General features: G+C 44.6%; 1 protein-coding gene and 1 pseudogene across 2 annotated transcripts; both read left to right on the forward strand.

Annotated features, from left to right (window-relative positions):
• The first annotated feature begins 3,330 nt into the window (after positions 1 to 3,330).
• On the forward strand, positions 3,331 to 4,328 carry LOC308683465 (trace amine-associated receptor 13c-like; annotated as a pseudogene). The gene has a single exon. The product of its transcript is annotated as a trace amine-associated receptor 13c-like (transcript).
• A 7,748-nt stretch (positions 4,329 to 12,076) lies between these two features.
• Positions 12,077 to 13,144, forward strand: LOC308684047 (trace amine-associated receptor 13c-like; the record flags this gene model as incomplete). The annotated part of the gene is made up of 1 exon (XM_081355078.1): positions 12,077 to 13,144. The coding sequence occupies one exon, from the start codon at positions 12,077 to 12,079 to the stop codon at positions 13,142 to 13,144; it is 1,068 nt and encodes a 355-aa protein (XP_081211204.1).
• Positions 13,145 to 15,206: the final 2,062 nt, after the last annotated feature.

The following is a 15,206-nucleotide window of genomic DNA, read 5'->3' on the forward strand; positions in this document are numbered from 1 at the left end:
CCTAGTGCTCCGGCACCTAGCTCGTCTGGGCCTTCGGGTCAACTGGGAGAAGAGCAAACTCTGCCCCGTGCAGAGGATCTCTTTTCTCGGTATGGAGATCGACTCGGTCGCCATGTGCGCGCAGCTTACGAGTGAGCGCGCGCAGTCACTGCTGACTTGTCTTTGTCAGTTCGAGGGCAAGAGTGCGGTTCCACTGAAACTTTTTCAGAGGCTCCTAGGGCATATGGCATCCGCAGCCGCAGTAACGCCGCTGGGATTGCTTCATATGAGACCGCTTCAGCTTTGGCTTCGCGATCGAGTCCCGAGGTGGGCATGGCAACACGGCACGCTCCGAGTCCCAGTGACTCCAGCCTGCCGTCAGACCTTCACCCCGTGGACGAACCTCAATTTTCATAGGGGCGGAGTGCCCTTAGAACGAGTTTCCTGGCATGTTGTTGTATCAACAGATGCCTCCACCACGGGCTGGGGCGCCATGTGCAATGGACATGCTGCCGGGGGCTCCTGGACAGGACCCCAGCGCCTTTGGCATGTCAATTGCCTCGAGTTGCTGGCTGTACGTCTCGCCCTGCACCGCTTCCATGCGCTGCTCAAGGGTCAGCACGTACTAGTCCGATCAGACAATACCGCAACAGTAGCATACATCAATCATCAGGGTGGTCTAACGTTCCCGCCGTATGTCGCAACTCGCTCGCCACCTCCTCATATGGAGTCAGAAGCATCTGAGGTCGCTTCGAGCCATTTATGTCCCGGGACGCCTGAACCAGGCGGCCGACGAGCTGTCTCGAGTTCGGCCTCTCACTGGAGAATGGCGACTCCATCCCCAGACGGTCCAGCTGATTTGGGATCAGTTTGGCGACGCACAGGTAGGTTTGCCTCCCGCGACTTGTCCCATTGCGACCTGTATTATTCCCTGACCGAGGGCACGCTCGGCACGGATGCACTGGCTGGTGCACAGCTGGCCGAGGGGCCTACGCAAGTATGCGTTTCCCCCAGTGAGCCTTCTTGCGCAGACCTTGCGCAAGATCAGGGAGGACGAGGAGCAGGTCATTTTGGTTGCCCCGTATTGGCACAACCGGACCTGGTTCTCCGAACTTGTACTCCTCGCGACAGCACCTCCCTGGCCAATTCCCCTGAGGAAGGACCTCCTTTCTCAGGGACGGGGCACCCTTTGGCACCCTCGTCCCGATCTTTGGAACCTCCACGTGTGGCTCCTGGACGGGACGAGGCAGGTTTGAGTACCCTACCACCTGCGGTGGTGGCTACCACACTTCCGCTAGAGCATCGTCCACGAGACATCTCTATCCGTTGAAGTGGAACCTCTTCGTCAACTGGTGTTCTTCTAAACATCAAGAACCCACGAAATGCCCGATCAGTGTCGTGCTTTCCTTCCTGCAAGAAGGGCTGGAGCGAAGGCTGTCTCCCTCCACCCTGAAAGTGTATGTTGCCGCCATTGCCGCACATCACAACGCAGTTGATGGTAAGTCTCTGGGAAAGCACGACCTGATCGTCAGGTTCCTGAGGGGAGCGAGGAGACTGAATCCTCCTCGTCCTCCCCTCGTACCCTCTTGGGACCTCTCAGTGGTTCTAACTGCCCTGCAGAGTGCTCCATTTGAGCCTTTGCAATCAGTAGAGCTTAAGTTCTTGTCTATGAAGACAGCGCTCCTGGTTGCATTGGCCTCCATCAAGAGGGTAGGGGACCTGCAGGCATTTTCGGTTGACCAAGCGTGCCTGGAATTCGGGCCGGCTAACTCTCACGTGATCCTGAGACCCCGGCCTGGATATGTGCCCAAGGTTCCTACCACACCCTTTCGAGACCAAGTAGTGAACCTGCAAGCGCTGCCCTTGGAGGAGGCAGACCCAGCCTTGGCACTGCTCTGCACAGTACGCGCCCTTCGTGCTTACGTAGACAGAACGCGGTGTTTCAGGACCTCAGACCAGCTCTTTGTCTGTTATGGTGGGAAACTGAAGGGAAAGGCTCTCTCAAAGCAAAGGTTGTCTCACTGGATAGTGGATACCATTGCTTTGGCATACCAGCAGCAAGGTCGTCAATGCCCCCTTGGTGTGAAAGCCCACTCCACTCGTAGTGTGGCTTCCTCTTGGGCTCTAGCGCATGGCGCCTCGCTAACAGACATTTGTAGAGCTGCAGGCTGGGCGACACCCAACACATTCGCGAGATTCTAAAATCTCAGAGTAGAGCCAGTTTCTTCCCATGTACTCGCTTCAACCAGCCGGTCCTAGATTCTGCTCAGGTGTCTTCGCTTGCTCGCCATTCCTCTCCACGGACGGGATACGTGCAATTATCTTCTCAGGTGAGTCTGATAAGCTCTGAGTTTCCTCCAGCACTGGTTACGTCAACGCCTGAGTTATGCCAATCAGCCATAACACAGCTTTTGCGCTTGACTAGGTGCCTCCATGTGCATGGTCCCCCCTCTGGGCGACCCCCACATGTGTATTCCACTGTAAGTCTCTTTTGAGCGTGTGTCTTTCCCTTGGCAAGCCACCTTGCCACCCCTGGGGTTTAAATATTCCACCTGCGGCTGGACACCTCAGTGTTACCCCATATGCATCCCTCTGGATCATATGTGTCTCTCAAGTCCCCCCCTTAATGGTTGGGCGTAATTGCATATTTCTCCTGAGATATGCTTCCCAGTGTACCTTGGTATTCCAGTGTTGGGTAGGACTCCTTCGTTCGTGCTAGTCTCACAACAGGGAGCTCAGACTTACGCAGGGCACTGGATGACAGCCGAGGTGGCGTGATTAGACTGGAACCCCAATCGTCGTCATCCGACGTAACTTGGAGTGACCACGAAAGGGAACGTCTCGGTTACGGATGTAACCCTCGTTCCCTGAGTAGGGAACGGAGACGTTACGTCTTCCTGCCACTTCCGCTGTATCGCTGAAAAACGCCTGAGTTCAGTCTCGGCTCCTTAGCGAAGACATATCTGCATGTTGCAGCGTACTTCCTTATATACCCCCTGCGGTGGGCGGAGATACGCTATGCAAATTCCGCAGACCCATGGCATTTCATTGCCATTGGCTCGTTTTATATACTCGAAGGTGAGAGGCTTTCTAAGCGAAACCCCAATCGTCGTCATCCGACGTAATGTCTCCGTTCCCTACTTAGGGAACGAGGGTTACATCCGTAACCGAGACGTTTCTAATTACAGTTGTGTGTACATATCATATCAAAAGTTGGGAGAATAAAATAATTATTTCATTATGCAGTATCAGAGTGGTTAAAAATGGGTGGGCCAGCCTGAGCTAGACACTGTATAAATGAAAGAACAGTAAGGAGAGCAGAACAAACTCCTAACAGGAGGAGACTCACTCATGGCCTTGGCCTGCTTTCCTGCCATCAACTCATCATGTATCAAGGGAAAACGCTCCAGTTTTGAACATAACTTAACATAATTTACATTTTTGTATTATTGCTGTCAGCATGGACTGTGTTTCTGAACCTGCTGGTGATCATCTCCATCTCTCACTTCAAGAAGCTTCACACTCCAACCAACCTGCTTATTCTCTCTCTGGCTGTGACCGACCTGCTTATTGGACTTATACTGATACCCGTAGAGGGCATCAAGCAAATTGAGACATGTTGGTACTTTGGAGACACTTACTGTGGACTGTTTGTAATTATCGTTAGGTTGCTTCTTTCTATATCTCTTAGTAATTTAGTTTTAATTGCTGTTGATCGTTATGTGGCTGTGTGTTACTCTTTACTGTACCCACAGAAAATAACCATAACTAAAACCTTAATAAGCATCTGTCTCTGCTGGTTTTGCTGTTCATTTTACAATATTTGATATGTAATTAGTAATGGATATTTTAACATCTCAGACAAAACAATGTTTTACGGCCAGTGTATTTTTTGATCACTCCTGTTTGGACATTCACTGAGTTGATATTTTCCTTCTTATTTCCATGTACTGTCATAATCACTGCATATTTGAGAATATTTTATGTTGCACATCAGCAGGTGAAGGTTATTAACTCTCAAATGAATGGTGTAAAATGTGTAATGGAAGTTTCAGTTAGGAGGAAATCTGAGACTAAAGCTGCTCCGACATTAGGAATCATTGTGACGGCTTATCTGCTTTGCTGGATTGATTCCATTCTATATCTGTTCTCTAACAAAAACCACAACAATTTCATCCACTACAATGACATTACTAGTATGGACCTTTCACATAAACTCAGGTCTAAATCCTATTGTCTATGCTTTATTTTACCGCTGGTTTAAAATATCAGTTAAACTCATCTTAACTCTTCAAATATTTCAGCCAGCATCCTCTCTGATGGACATTTTTACAGATTGTCATTCATGATTGAAGGGAGGAGGGGGGGTGAACAAATACACAAATACCGCTATTGCAGAATATGTCTTTAGGTGTTCAGGAGGGAGACTGAAACATACCTGTACAATTTAGTGATCAACAGTAACCTAATAACCAAACATTAAAAAATGATAATCTTTTACTCAAACTCAGGTTGTTCCAAATCTGTTTTTAAACACTGAGGGAGATGTCAGGCGGAATGATTGCCTCTGTCAAATTTAAATTTCATTGTATGAAAAAAAAGAAAAAAAAAAGGATGCATTGAAAGTGAATAATGAATGATGTTGTCAGATACTGCCTAGTATATATTTTTGTGTTCCAAGGCAGCATGACATGTATCCTTTACAGATAAGGCATTACTACTTGTGAAATTTGTGAAAATTAAAAACGTAAACCCAAGATGTGGATGATGTACTAGAAATGTTGATAGTACTTATATATAAACTTATTTCACACAGTAGTTAAATGCAGAAATACAACATAGTTATGTGTAATAATTGTGTGTGCTGTGGATTTTTATGCTTATTAAAATATCTTGCTATTAGCTCAAATTCTGTTTGAAATTAATTCAATCAGGCCAACTTTCATCAATAGTTTATTTATACATAGCAACAGTTATAGCCTGACTTCGTCATACTCATATTCTAGCCAGAATGTGAGTCTGATACTGCTCCATAGAGATTCGATTATGGGGCGTGTCTCAACCGAACCAGGAAAAAAAAACTCTGCACTCAATTGGATAGACCTACAACCAATCAGAGCAACGGAGTAAATGACGTATGTTCTTCATTCATATTTTCAACCAACAAAATGTCGCGGCTCTCTGTTCCTCTTTTAAAATGAATGCGCTGTAGATATCTAGTATAACAGACGTGATGGCGGAATCTACACATGATGTTTCATAAACAAAGTTCGGGAGGAGCACGTACAAATAATCAATCCAATATCAACTTGTCATCAAACAATACCATGTCTAACGTTACCCTATATCAGCATGAGGAAGCATATTCACTCTGTCAACTTACCTAACACTCTTTGACAGTTTTTCAGGATCCCTCCACCACCCTGAATCCTCACTCTTGTCTTGTTCTCTCACAACCAGGAATACGGCGGAGTATGGCTACCGAGCCCACAGCCCTCTCCTCGGACAGCACTTCATATACGCATTTATTCTATCTGACTTATTTGTGTGAACTCGTGAAATCTTATATACGCATTTATTCTATCTGACTTATTTGTAAATGTGAACTCGTGAAATCTCAATTCTCCAGCGGCAGTCGTCTTTGTTGTAAACTAATTCAAATCAAGCGCTCTTTGGTGACGTGGGTGATTACGAAACCGCAGATCATCTGTCCATCATCGATTAAAGCCCGCCCTGGCTATTTGATTGGCTCGGCCTTTTGGGAGCCGGGCATAATTACTCCTCAACGGATCGAGTCCAGACCGAACTTCCAGGCTACAACAGTTATGTTTGTTTGTTCAATTTTGTTCTGGGTCAAACTGAATGAAGCATGATGAAGCCATGCCTGGACAAGGCGAGGAGATCAGCAATATTTTACTCATCTGCTAAAATAAAACAGCTACAGTAGTTCACATATTTGATAGTTGCACACAATTGTAAGACAGAAAAAATGGCTTAATACAAATGACAATACACAGAAGAGGTAAACAAGATTACATCACTAGCCTAGAATCACTGACATCCATCAGCTAAACTGTAGCTGAAGATGGAGGTGGGAGTCTAAATGCAGCTAGCATTATCATCTGAATAGAGTGAATTTAAAGGATCATTGTAACAAGGTACTTGTCAAATCATGGATGAACTGATGCAAGCATAACTGATGTGACCTCCCTGACCTAACATGATGCTTGATTTATAAATCAAGACTTCTTTGGTCTCCGCATTAGTAGCACTATTTGTGTGGTGTGCAGAGCTGCAGTGTTCCAAATCACTTAAGAAGTTCCATTATGGTTTGGAAGCAGAGGTAAAAAAAATATATGTTCAATTCAAGTTCAAATGTTAAATATTTAAATATGTCTAAACATTTTTTAAAAGATTTATATTTATATGACTAAAGAGTAGAATAAAAATTTACTTAGACATTTTTCATTAAATAATCTATATGACTGTAGTATTGTATGACACACACACACACACACACACACACACACGCACACACACACACACACACACACCTACCTGAGTGCATAACTACCTAAATTATGCCTTTATAGTCTAATCATAATCAAGAGATTTAATAAATTAATTTCAAATGACAATTATTTTTGAGCCCCAGGGCTACAAAGCTCTAACAGTGAATGGTAAAGTCGGAAAGAATAGGGTGTAGGAGCCATAAGGATATTAATTATGTTACTTAATGTCATGGCTGAATGGCTGAATGTAACTATGGGCTGTACTTCCCCCTGTGGTAAAGGGAAAGAATTGAACCCCTTTTGGGGACTTCCTGAAGGTAGCCATCTTAAACAGGAAGTGATGTGGCAAGGGCAGAGGGGAAGGGAGACAGTTTTTTGACCTACATTACACCACACTGCTTGTTTTGGAAGCCATAGTTTTGTTTTTAAGTTTGCACCTTTTTGTTACAATAAAGTTCAAGTCATGTTAAAACAGGTGTAGAATCAAACACACTTTCCCTCACGGAAGTGGCTTAAGAAGGAAAGGAAGCCACTACATTAAGTCAAAAAACTCCTAAGAAGGACATGCAGGCATGCGGTAGGCCCAATCAAGGCCTACATTTGGAATGATCAAGCCATGAGTGGCAGGCATCGACAGCTTTCAAAGGATTCTGAAACTCATCCAATGCGTGAGTAAACAAGGGTGAACTTATTTCTAAGAGCTGTGGTTGAGAATTTTTGCTTTGATCAAAGCATGGTACAAGAAGCTGATGCTTATGTGTACATTGTGGCCTGTTGATTCTATGGAAAGCTGGATACTTGATTGTGCTTGTTTGTGTCAAACATGGCTGATGAAATGTCCAAAAATGAAAAGGATGAAGTAGAACAAAGCACTGGATCCCTCAGTTCTATGCGTAGGGGAAAGCTTGGTGTGTGCACACGTAGGATGAATGAAGTAAAGGCATTGCTTGCTGATAGACTTGTAGTCAAGACCGCCTAAACCGAGACCAAGACACTACCAAGACCAGAGGGTATCGAGACCAAGACAAGACCAAGACCAAGACCAAGACCAAGTCAAGACCAAGACCGAGACCAAGTCGAGACCGGAGGGGAAAAAAAACAGACTTTGAAGCTAAGCAATAACTTGTGAATTCAAGAACAGCAGCATAGGGTTCAGCCGCAGTTTACATTCAATGCCTATATTAGATGGTATTACTTCAACTACACAGGCAGAACTATACAGAGACAGACCATGTCATGTGTGTGACTGTGAGCTCATTGTAAATGTTTTTGCAGACTGGGTGAGATCAACTATGTGAGCAATTATTGCATAACGGCTGTTACTGCACTAGTAGAGGATTGAGGCTCCCTTAACTTTAGTGTACTGTTGAGGACTGACATGACTGGTACTGACTGGTTCATCTGACAAAACATCAAACACCTCCAACACCATCTTGCTCCTCCAACAACTGTCTAAAGAATGAGAAATATGTAACCAATTGAAATTATACTTAATGTGTAGATTAAATCGTATATAATTTAGTCTAACACCATCTTAAATCCAGTACTGTAATCAAACAACACCACACACACACACACACACACACACACACACACACACACACACACACACACACACACACACACACACACACAGATAGATATCAAAGACACAAATTCATCCAAGCAAATGTCTGCCTATCTCTGCCGATTTCGGAGTCTCAGATTCCAAATGAACCCATTCTGCAACTTTTAAAAACATAATTACATTTTTAAAAACGAAATTATAGGCTTAAGTGCGCGATCCGAAAGTTGGTCGTTTTGTCGCTATGGTTACACACACAACACACACACGGTTGGCGGTGCGCTCAGTCATCTGTCAGTTGTGTAGTTGTGCAGTTACCCAAAATGAATGACTCCTGAATGAAATTAAAACCCATCATGTCACTGATATGTGTTTTTTAAACCAAGTGATCAAAGTGCTTGTTGCCGCTGCGATCAGTGGCGCGGATAAAATGTTTTCTCGTGTGGCTCGCGCACACGCCGCAATGTCAGTACTCGGACGCGCGCTTCAATCCGTTCCGTTGCGGATAATAATTGCATTATCGAACGTTGTGTCGTCATGGATATTGTAGTATTGTATTGCTAAATCCCCCGACCACTATGTCGGTCTGAGACAGCGAGACCTAGACAAGACCGAGAGGTCCGAGACCAAGACCAAGAGGTCCGAGACCAAGACCAAAGACTGTCAAGGCCGTGACAAGACCGAGACCACGTAAAAGTGGTCTCGAGACCGGTCTCGAGACCAAGACCGGTCTCGAGACATACATCACTACTTGCTGATGGTTGTGATGTGGAATCAATAAAAATAAGTGCAGAGACATTTTTTGTCACTTGGAGAATTTAAGACTGCCCATAGGCTTGTACAAGAACAACTATCTGATGATATCAGAGAAAATGAGCTCATTTACTGGTTTGAGCCTAAAATGGCTACATTTGAGAACTTTATGAGTGAATGTGTGATGTGGAAAAATGTTCAAAAGGATCCACAAACACTTATCGAGCCAAGTAATAGTGTTCTTAAACTCGTCCAAGTCGCCTGTCGATACAGCGCACGCACGGTATTCGACGCCTGGCCGCGTCTTTCCAGCCGGGCAGTACAGCACCTCTCAAGACATTTCAGAGGATGCTGGGTTGTATGGCTTCAGCTGCAGCAGTGCTTCAGCTGGGTCTATTGCGTATGTGCCCGCTACAACGCTGGTTGTACGCCCGAGTGCCTCACAGAGCATGGGCTTCCGGCCGCATCCGGATCAGAGTGACTCAGAGCTGCGTTTCAGCACTGAAGCCCTGGTTAGCGGCCGACTTGTACCAGCGGGGAGTGACAATGGAGACCGTCTCGCACCGCAAAGTTATCTCGACGGACGCTTCCACCTCAGGCTGGGGTGCTCTGTTCGAAGGCAAACCGGTCTTTGGCCTTTGGTCAGACCAGGAGAAATCCCTCCACATAAATTGTTTGGAGATGATAGCGGTCGAGAACGCGCTCAAGAGCTTCCTCCCACTCATACGGGACCACTACTAGTCCGCTCGGACAACATGTCCGTGGTGTCCTATGTGAACCGACAGGGCGGTGTCAGATCCAGGAACCTGTGCAAACTGACAGAACGCCTTCTTGTATGGGCTCATCGCTCGTTGCGCTCGCTGAGAGCCGCGCACGTGCCGGGCCACCTGAATGTCGGCCCAGACAGACTGTCCAGGGACATCATTCCCCCGGGAGAATGGTCCCTGCACCCCCAGACAGTCCAGTTGCTTTGGCGCCTATTCGGCAGAGCAGATGTCGACCTCTTTGCGTCGAAAGACAACGCTCACTGCCCGATTATTTTTTTTTTTAATGGAGCGAGGACGCGCTGGCCCGGACCTGGCCCGGACCTGGCCCAGCCTCCCGCTGTACGCTTTTCCCCCGATCTCCCTGTAACCACAGGTCATTGCGAGAATAAGGGAAACGCACCACCCAGTGCTTCTCATAGCCCCGCGTTGGGAGAACCAAATCTGGTACCCAGAGCTGGTGAGGCTGTCGCACTTACCCCCATGGCCGATCCCGGTGAGAAAGGATCTCCTATCTCAAGCCGGCGGATTGATCTGGCATCCCCATCCAGAGCGCTGGTCTCTGCCCGCTGATCTACCAGAAGGGGTCGTAAACACGATCACGCAGTCTAGAGCTCCCTCTACGAGACGGCTCTATGCGTCTAAATGGTCTGTGTTCGCTAAATCCACGTCGATCCACACACGTGAGGTTCCGCAAGTGCTCTCCTTCCTTCAAGAGCTGTTGGATAAGGGCAGGTCCCCTTCCACACTCAAAGTGTATGTGGCGGCTATTGCAGCATTCGCTGAGACGACGCGCAGCCGTGCTATAGGAAGGAATGAGCTTATTATCCGTTTCTTCAGAGGAGCTAGACGGATGAATCCCCGCGGCCCCCCTCGGTTCCTATTTGGGATCTGTCCTTGGTCCTGGAGGCCCTGAAGGCTTTTCCCTTTGAACCACTTGAATCTGTGGATTTGAAGTACCTTTCGCTCAAAACCGTTTTTCTGATAGCTCTGTCTTCAGTAAAACGCGTGGGGGATCTGCACGCGTTATCCGTTAGCCCTGCATGTCTCGAGTTCGGACCTAATGACTCTAAAGTCATTCTCAGACCGAGGCACGGTTACATCCCTAAAGCGATCGGTACCCCCTTTAGGGCGCAAATCATCTCCCTTTCGGCTCTGCCAGCATCCGATATCGGGGACAATAAGAACCTCCTATGCCCCGTTAGGGCGCTGAGAGTTTACATTATGCGCTCCGCCACCTTCAGGCGTTCCGCACAGCTCTTTGTTTCTTTCAGTGGGCGCACCAAAGGTCTCGCCGCCTCGAAACAGAGCCTGTCCAGGTGGATAGTGGACGCGATCGCAGCAGCTTACGCCTCCAAACACCTGCAGTGTCCTTTGGGTATCAGAGCCCACTCTACTAGAGGCATGACCTCCTCGTGGGCCTGGTCCAGCGGAATTTCTATCCACGATATTTGTATGGCGGCGGGCTGGGCCTCCCCATCAACATTCGTGAGGTTTTATAACCTGTAAGTTCCCGCCTTGCAGGCTAAACTGTTGTCAGTATAAATGGCATGTATGTTCTGCCCAGTCGCTCATGCGCAGACCACATTCACGTACTGGCAAATATTTCTGGTATGGCACTAGGGAAGAGTGTTTTGTACACAGACCGGCTATGCCGCTCTGTTCCTCACCACGTGCCTGTGTACCAGTGCTGGCCCGCGCTGCTGGCCGCCTGTCCTACACTCGGTGGCGCTGAGGCTATTATTTCCACATATAGACCGGTGTTGCCGCTCTATTTTTCACCTTTATGTGCTTATGTACTACGCGGGCCCGTGCTACTGGCCGCATCGTTCACATTGACATATATGGACCGGCTGTGCCGCTCTATTTACATATGAAGTGAAGTGCTTTGTACATGGATTGGCCTGTTTCTTGACCGGCCACCTATTCAGCATGCCGTTTCCCCGGTCTCCCTGGGACTCATGCACTGGATGCTCGGCGCACACGCCGTTGACAATGGGTTCCCACAGCGTAAGCTTCTTACGCAATACGAGAGAACCTCTCGTTAGAGAACGTACTCGGTTACCTAATGTAACCTCGGTTCTCTCTAGAAGAGGGAAACGAGTATTGCGTAAACGGCCGTGTCGCGCCACGAGCTTTTGCGCTTCAGACTGTGAAAACCAGAATTTTAGCCTACGATCCCTGCTTATATACACACTGGCCACACTGGGGTTGGGGGGGGTCATCAAGTTTATCAAAAACTTTTATGAATTTTGAAGCCAAATGCAATTGCCAGAAGAAAAAAGTTAAAGGTAGGCTATAAACGAACGACACCAGTCCCACGAATTCAACGTCACCATCACTAATAAGCTTCCAACAGCTCTTTCGGGTTTATCTAAAAACTTTTTCCCAGAACGTTTGAGTTAAAATAGTTTGTAAGAACACATAACCATAGTAGTTTTTTAATTATGCAGTATCAGAGTGGGTGAAAATGGGTGGGCCAGCCTGAGCTAGACACTGTATAAATGAAAGGACAGAAAGGAGAGCAAAACAAACTCCTAACAGGAGGAGACTCACTCATGGCTTACGAGACAGAGGATCATGAGACTCAGTACTGCTTTCCTGCCATCAACTCATCATGCATCAAGGGAAAACGCTCCAGTTTTGAACATAATATCATTTACATTTTTGTATTATTGCTGTCAGCATGGACTGTGTTTCTGAACCTGCTGGTGATCATCTCCATCTCTCACTTCAAGAAGCTTCACACTCCAACCAACCTGCTTATTCTCTCTCTGGCTGTGGCCGACCTGCTTATTGGACTTATTGTGATACCCGTAGAGGGCATCAAGCAAATTGAGACATGTTGGTACTTTGGAGACACTTACTGTGGACTGTTTGTAATTATTGTTAGGTTGCTTCTTTCTATATCACTTAGTAATTTAGTTTTAATTGCTGTTGATCGTTATGTGGCTGTGTGTTACTCTTTACAGTATCCACAGAAAATAACCATAACTAAAACCTTAATAAGCATCTGTCTCTGCTGGTTTTGCTGTTCATTTTACATTATTTGGTTTGTAATTAGTAATGGATATTTTAACATCTCAGACAAAACAATGTGTTACGGTCAGTGTATTGTTTTGATTACTCCTGCTTGGAGATTCACTGATTTGATATTTTCCTTCTTATTTCCATGTACTGTCATAATCACTGCATATTTGAGGATATTTTATGTTGCACAACAGCAAGTGAAGGTTATTAACTCTCAAATGAATGGTGTAAAATGTGTAATAGAAGTTTCAGTTAGGAGGAAATCTGAGAGTAAAGCTGCTCTGACATTAGGAATCATTGTGACGGCTTATCTGCTTTGCTGGATTCCATTCTATATCTGTTCTCTAACAAAAACCACAACAATTTCATCCACTACAATGACATTCCTATTATGGACCTTTCATATAAACTCAGGTCTGAATCCTATTGTCTATGCTTTATTTTACCGCTGGTTTAAAATATCAGTTAAACACATCTTAACTCTTCGAATATTTCAGCAAGCATCCTCTCTGATGGACATTTTTACAGATTGTCATTCATGAATGTAGGGAGGAGGGGGGTGAACAAATACACAAATTACAGTAGCTATTACAGAATATGCCATATGTACTTAGGTGTTCAGGAGCGAGAATGACAGATACAATTTAGTGATCAACATTAACCAAATAATGAAGAGAGCGTTCAACCAAACATTAAAAAAATGATAATCATTTACTCAACCTCAGGTTGTTCCAAGTCTGTTCTTAAACACTGAGGGAGATGTCAGGCAGAATGATTGCCTCTGTCATATTTCAATTTCATTGTATGAACAAAAAAGAAAAAAAAAAAGAAAAAAACAACAACAACAAAAAAGGATGAAATGAAAGTGAATGATGACTCATGTTGTCAGATACTGCCTAATATCTTTTTTTATGTTCCAAGGCAGCATGACATGTGTCCTTTACGGGCAATCCTATTTGAGAAATTTGTGAAAATTGAAAACGTAAACCCAAGATGTGGACGATATACTAGAAATGTTGATAGTACTTATATAAACTTATGTCATACAGTAGTTAAATGCAGAAATACAAAATAGTTATGTGTAATAATTGTGTGTACTGTGGATTTTTATGCTTATTAAAATATCTTTTAAATTAATTCAATCAGGCCAACTTTTATCAATAGTTTATTTATACATAGCAACAGTTATGTTTGTTTGTACAATTTTGTTCTGGGTCAAACTGAATGAAGCATGATGAAGCCATGCCTGGACAAGGCGAGGAGATCAGCAATATTTTACCCATCTGCTAAAATAAAACAGCTACAGTAGTTCACATATTTGATAGTTGCACACAATTGTAAGACAGAAAAAATGGCTTAATACAAATGACAATACACAGAAGAGGTAAACAAGATTACTCCACTAGCCTAGAATCACTGACATTCATCAGCTAAGTTGTAGCTGAAGATGGAGGTGGCAGTCTAATGCAGCTAGCATTATCATCTGAATAGAGTGAATTTAAAGGATCATTGTAACAAGGTACTTGTCAAATCATGGGTGAACTGATGCAAGCATAACTGACGTGACCTCCCTGAACTAACATGATGCTTGATTTATAAATCAAGACTTCTTTGGTCTCCGCATTAGTAGCAATATTTGTGTGGTGTGCAGAGCTGTAGTGTTCCAAATCACTTAAGAAGTTCCATGATGGTTTGGAAGCAGAGGTAAAAAAAAAAAAAAAAGTTTAATTCAAGTTCAAACGTTTTTTATGTCTAAACATTTTCTAAAATATTTATATTTATAGGATTAAAGAGTAGAATAAAAATCTACATAGACATTATTCATTAAATAATATATGACTGTAGTATTGTATGACGCACACGCACACACACCCACACACACACACACAATCCCTGGGTGCATAACTACCTAAATGATGCCTTTATAGTCCAATCATAATCAAGAGATTTAATAAATTAATTTCAAATGACAATTATTTTTGAGCCCCAGGACTCCAAAGCTCTAACAGTGAATGGTAAAGTCGAAAAGAATAGGGTGATCATTTCTGAATGGAAACGATCCCCCAACTCTCTCAGAATCGTCTCTTAGTTCCCTCACAGTTACACGTACAGCATGAATCCTTTTATTCTAAATAGCTGAATAGAATCAAAAGTGCAGTTTACGAGCTATTAGCGGCCGGCGGCTTGAGTGCTAATGTCGAGCTATTAGCGGCTTGAATGGTTTCTGTGCAGGTTTAAACAGTGGCATAGATAGATAGATAGATAGATAGATAGATAGATAGATAGATAGATAGATAGATAGATAGATAGATAGATAGATAGATAGATAGATAGATAGATAGATAGATAGATAGATTTTTCTTGTTTTTTCAGAGGTTTTTTTTAGATTTTTCATGTTATGTAAAGTAGTCGATTGCCGAGTTCACGCGCGTGATCATAGGTACTAAACCTATGCGCGTGAACTCGACAATCGACTACTTTGGACTTCACCCGAAAACAGGATGTAATCAAAGGTATTTGCGCTGGCTTAAATAACATCATTTTTATACATTTCTTTCACATCTACTGCAGTCAGATCCACTCGTGTTCACTCAGAAGGAATCA

This window comes from Scardinius erythrophthalmus (assembly GCF_964197995.2).
Source record: "Scardinius erythrophthalmus genome assembly, chromosome: 23".
NCBI classification, from domain to species: Eukaryota; Metazoa; Chordata; class Actinopteri; order Cypriniformes; family Leuciscidae; genus Scardinius; species Scardinius erythrophthalmus.